This window comes from Macrobrachium nipponense, chromosome 3 (assembly GCF_015104395.2).
Source record: "Macrobrachium nipponense isolate FS-2020 chromosome 3, ASM1510439v2, whole genome shotgun sequence".
NCBI classification, from domain to species: domain Eukaryota; kingdom Metazoa; phylum Arthropoda; class Malacostraca; order Decapoda; family Palaemonidae; genus Macrobrachium; species Macrobrachium nipponense.
In genome coordinates this window covers 82942710-82946602 of record NC_087202.1, presented here as the reverse complement: position 1 = coordinate 82946602, position 3893 = coordinate 82942710, and the positions used below count along the sequence as shown (strand labels likewise).

General features: G+C 35.7%; 1 protein-coding gene across 1 annotated transcript in view; it reads left to right on the top strand.

Annotated features, from left to right (window-relative positions):
- The window catches only part of LOC135222432 (ATP-dependent DNA helicase Q1-like), a 196984-nt gene extending 193455 nt beyond the window's left edge, over window positions 1-3529 (top strand). The window contains exon 13 of the mRNA XM_064260519.1: window positions 2844-3529. Within this exon, the coding sequence (XP_064116589.1) occupies window positions 2844-3415 (572 nt within the window). The 3' untranslated portion in view covers window positions 3416-3529. The remainder of the gene's footprint in view (window positions 1-2843) is intronic.
- Window positions 3530-3893: the final 364 nt, after the last annotated feature.

Genomic DNA, 3893 nt, shown 5'->3' with positions numbered 1-3893 from the left:
TTGTACTGTAAGTTACTTTATCGTGTTGTGTGTGAACTTAATTACTTATGTCTTTGGCCATGGGTCCCAAGAATGTTGCTGAAGTTCACGGAAAGAAGAGGATGCATTCTGTGGAGACGAAGATGGAGATAATCAAGAAGTGTAAATGTTTTCTGCCTTTTGTTAATGTGTTTCGTAAGTTTAGTGTTAATATTTTCTGCAATTTTTTAATGTGTTTCGTAAAGTTAAGTGTTCATGTTTTCTGCCATTTGTCCTCCTCTGTCGCCACTTTTGGACATTGCCTCACTCGAAAGGTAAGGTTCCACATTTTACTACATACTTACGTACATGTACGTTTAGTATTTCTTGTACCCTGTACACTAATACACTTTATTTACAGGTACAGTCATGGTTAGGTTAGGTATTGATCGTCCAAATTGTTGTATTTCATTGTTTATTGGTCAGTTTAGCTTTATTGTAAAATTTACTGGGGGTGTTTTTGTAGGGCTTGGAACGAATTAGGCAATTTACTTGTAAAACATAGTTCTAGATACAAAAAACTCAGCCATTTTCAACCATATAAATGAACATAACCATAGTATAAACTGGAATTTGTCACATTTAATTTATAGCAACAACTGCCAGTACAAGAGTCAAATGATAGAATCGGCCTTGATAAAAGAGAGGCAGGTAATGTGTATCTCAAAGGGAGCATCGGAACCAGATGTCATCGACCAGGTTTTCATTCCTCTGGTGCTTAAGAAGATTAAAAGAAGATTATCAGCGGGAGTGACCTATATTGGCTTACCTGTGGATGGACCTCTTGGTATAAATACCACCTGTTCTGTAACTTTTCTCATTCATTGGCTTGAAGAGGGAGACAGCAGTCTCTGAAATGTAGTATTTCTCTCTATATATTTTGGTGTTTTTATGGGCTCCTTTTATTGTATATATATATATATATATATATATATATCTATATATATATATATATATATATATATATATATATATATATATATATATATATATATATATATATATATACATACATACATACTCTCAAATTGTTTGCCATAGAGGTGTCAGCAATCTCTAAATTATCATCAACATCACTTTCTAATAAAGCAAAAACTAAGAAATTGGCATTTGAATGAAATTGGACCAAATGGCAATATAAGGCATCTCAGCCAAAACTAATGGCATGTGTATTGTACACACGCCATCCACCCACAGTTTCCAACAATACAAAACTATACCAGTGTGAACAGTGTTAGACAGGAAATCACTGCTTAACTGCCTTTCTATCCCCACCCGTTCAACCTCAGAAAAGGGGAAGGACAAAGGCAAGGCGAATGCAGGTTCTGATGTGATTGTAGTGTGTGAACTGCTTCTTGTCTCTTGCAGGTCAATCACACCTAGATTTGAGATAGATGATGATTTATGGGGAAAAAACATGTTTTTTGAAGCACTCCTCGGGTCGTGCTCGATCCGTCACACCTATCCAGGGTTAAATAATGAATTGGTTACCGGGGAGACAATGGCCTCTACATGCAGGGTTACCAGAAAGGATTTCCACGCTAGATTGAATATTGTAAGTTTTCTATGGGAATTTAACACTTTTCCGTAAATTTAACCATTAACAATGGTTACCACTGCACTTTCCTAGCGCATGCCTAACTACTCGAGACATGTTGTCTCGCAGATAACATACACTAATGAAAACACAGCTAAAATATATGCGCTAGTGGCAACAAGCCTTCTCCAATTAATGAATAATAATAAATCAAAGGTGTAAAATTAAAATACTAGAATAAAGTACAGTTGTGTACTGCTGTCCACAGGTGCCAAAGGTGCGAAGAAATAAAGGGGGTTTTACAATAAAGGTTTGTTCCTCCTGCCAAACTCTAATACTATCCAGTGGAACTGATTTTTACTCTGAGAGATTCATTAAGGCTTTTTTTTTTTTTTTTTTTTTTTTTTTTTTTGCAATGCTGGCCAGGTTGTGATCTGCTACATGCGTACCTGGGTGAGGTTTATAATTTACTCTAGAATTAACTGACTTCCGACAAGACTGGGTGCCACGCAAGTAACATCTAAAAATCAAAATATCTCTCGTTATTTTTAGTGTAAATTTAAGAAATATAATTTATGAATAAAAGTAGATTTGGAAATATGCCAAAATTATGCCAAATAAGGTTTGGCATATTGATATAATTTTCTTATGCCAGCCAGACCAAAAATATGCCAAACCTGGTGACCTGATACTGCCTTCTCGGAGGTTTGCACTTTGATAAGTAATCTCGTTTACTGCCAAGGCCCCCAAAACACCACCAATAAAAGGAGAGAACCCAGGATCAGAGAGAGAGAGAGAGCAGAGAGAGAGAGCGAGAGAGAGAGAGAGAGAACAATAATACTGCGTAAGCCGTGGAGGAGTGAAATTTTTACGTAAACTGTTCCAGCTAATAGCAAACTAAACTAATAAAAAAATGATAAATTTTCCAAGTAAACAAGTGCAGCAAGAAAGCAGTTATCTGTCAATACACACACACACACACACACACACACACACACACACACACACACACACACACATACATACATACATACATACATACATACATACATACATACATACATACATACATCGTAAATAGAAGGAGTAATCTCTAGATCATTCATCAGTTTCATGTGACAGATATTTTTGGAAAATATTAATATATCTGAGCTTTAAGGAATGCATGTTAAAAGACATAACAAAATAGTTACTTTTTAATTTTTTGAACGTCGGTTTACTCTGGTATCTGTTTATGATTTGCATTGTTTATGAAATTTTAAAGCTCCACCTTTCATTTTCTTTTTAGGCCCCAAGGCAGAGATGGGACTGTCCCCAAGTGCAATGGCTGTTGGAGGAACAAGGAAAGATGTTAGTTATGGGGATTCTAATTTAAGGGCTTTGTTGAGACAGAATGAAGGTGAAGGCTGCAGTAATGGTGGCAGTAACCAGAGAGTTCAAATTAAAAGTGAAGATGAAGGAAGGACTACTAAAAACCGGGATGTGCTTCAACGTCCGCAATCACAACTTGTTACAAGCAGCTCAAAAAAGAACAAGAAAGAAAACAGCAGTACTAGTGGTAGTCAAAGTAGCAGCAGTGGTCATAAAAGTAGGAGTAATAACAGCTCTGTGTCAAAATCTTTTCACATGTCCAAGAAAGAGGGTGAAAACTCAAATGATCAAGTCAGAAAGAAGCAAAGAACAGAAGATGACAGTGGAAGTACAAATCATAACCATTCAGAGAAAAGTACTAGTGAGTTATCCAGGGAGTTAAGTGAAGCAGAAGAAAACGAGAAGTTTTCAAATGACAGTGAACTGGGTTCATCCAAAAGAAAAAGAATCATAACGATTGAAGACACAAGTGACGATTCTGACTTTTAGTTATTACATATTCCAAAGTCAGACGAAATTCATAATGTATTTGAATATCATAATGAACTTATCCACATGTTTTTTATATGTCATGTATTTCTCTTAATAAAAATTGGAAGACTGTTTTAGAACTCTTCTTCTTCACATTGTCCATCTTAGTTTGCAGTTGAGTGTGACCTGATTAAATCTTTAGCAAAATGTGAGACACAAAGAAGGACCCTTCCAGCCTAGACTAGATGAAGGTGACAATAGAAAGACAAAGGCACTAAGTACATAATGGCAGTTATTTTACCATTACACCAATATTTCAGACCATTAGAAACCTACAAGTTTGATAACCTGAGCATAATTCACAGTGTTAAAACATCTTGTCCCTTCTGTAGCACTGGTCACACCAGATACCCATCTTTTTTGTATAAAATTGCCTCTAGAAAATTTTACTTTTGTTCCAGAATTTCTTCACCAAGATAAATAATTTTGTATCTTG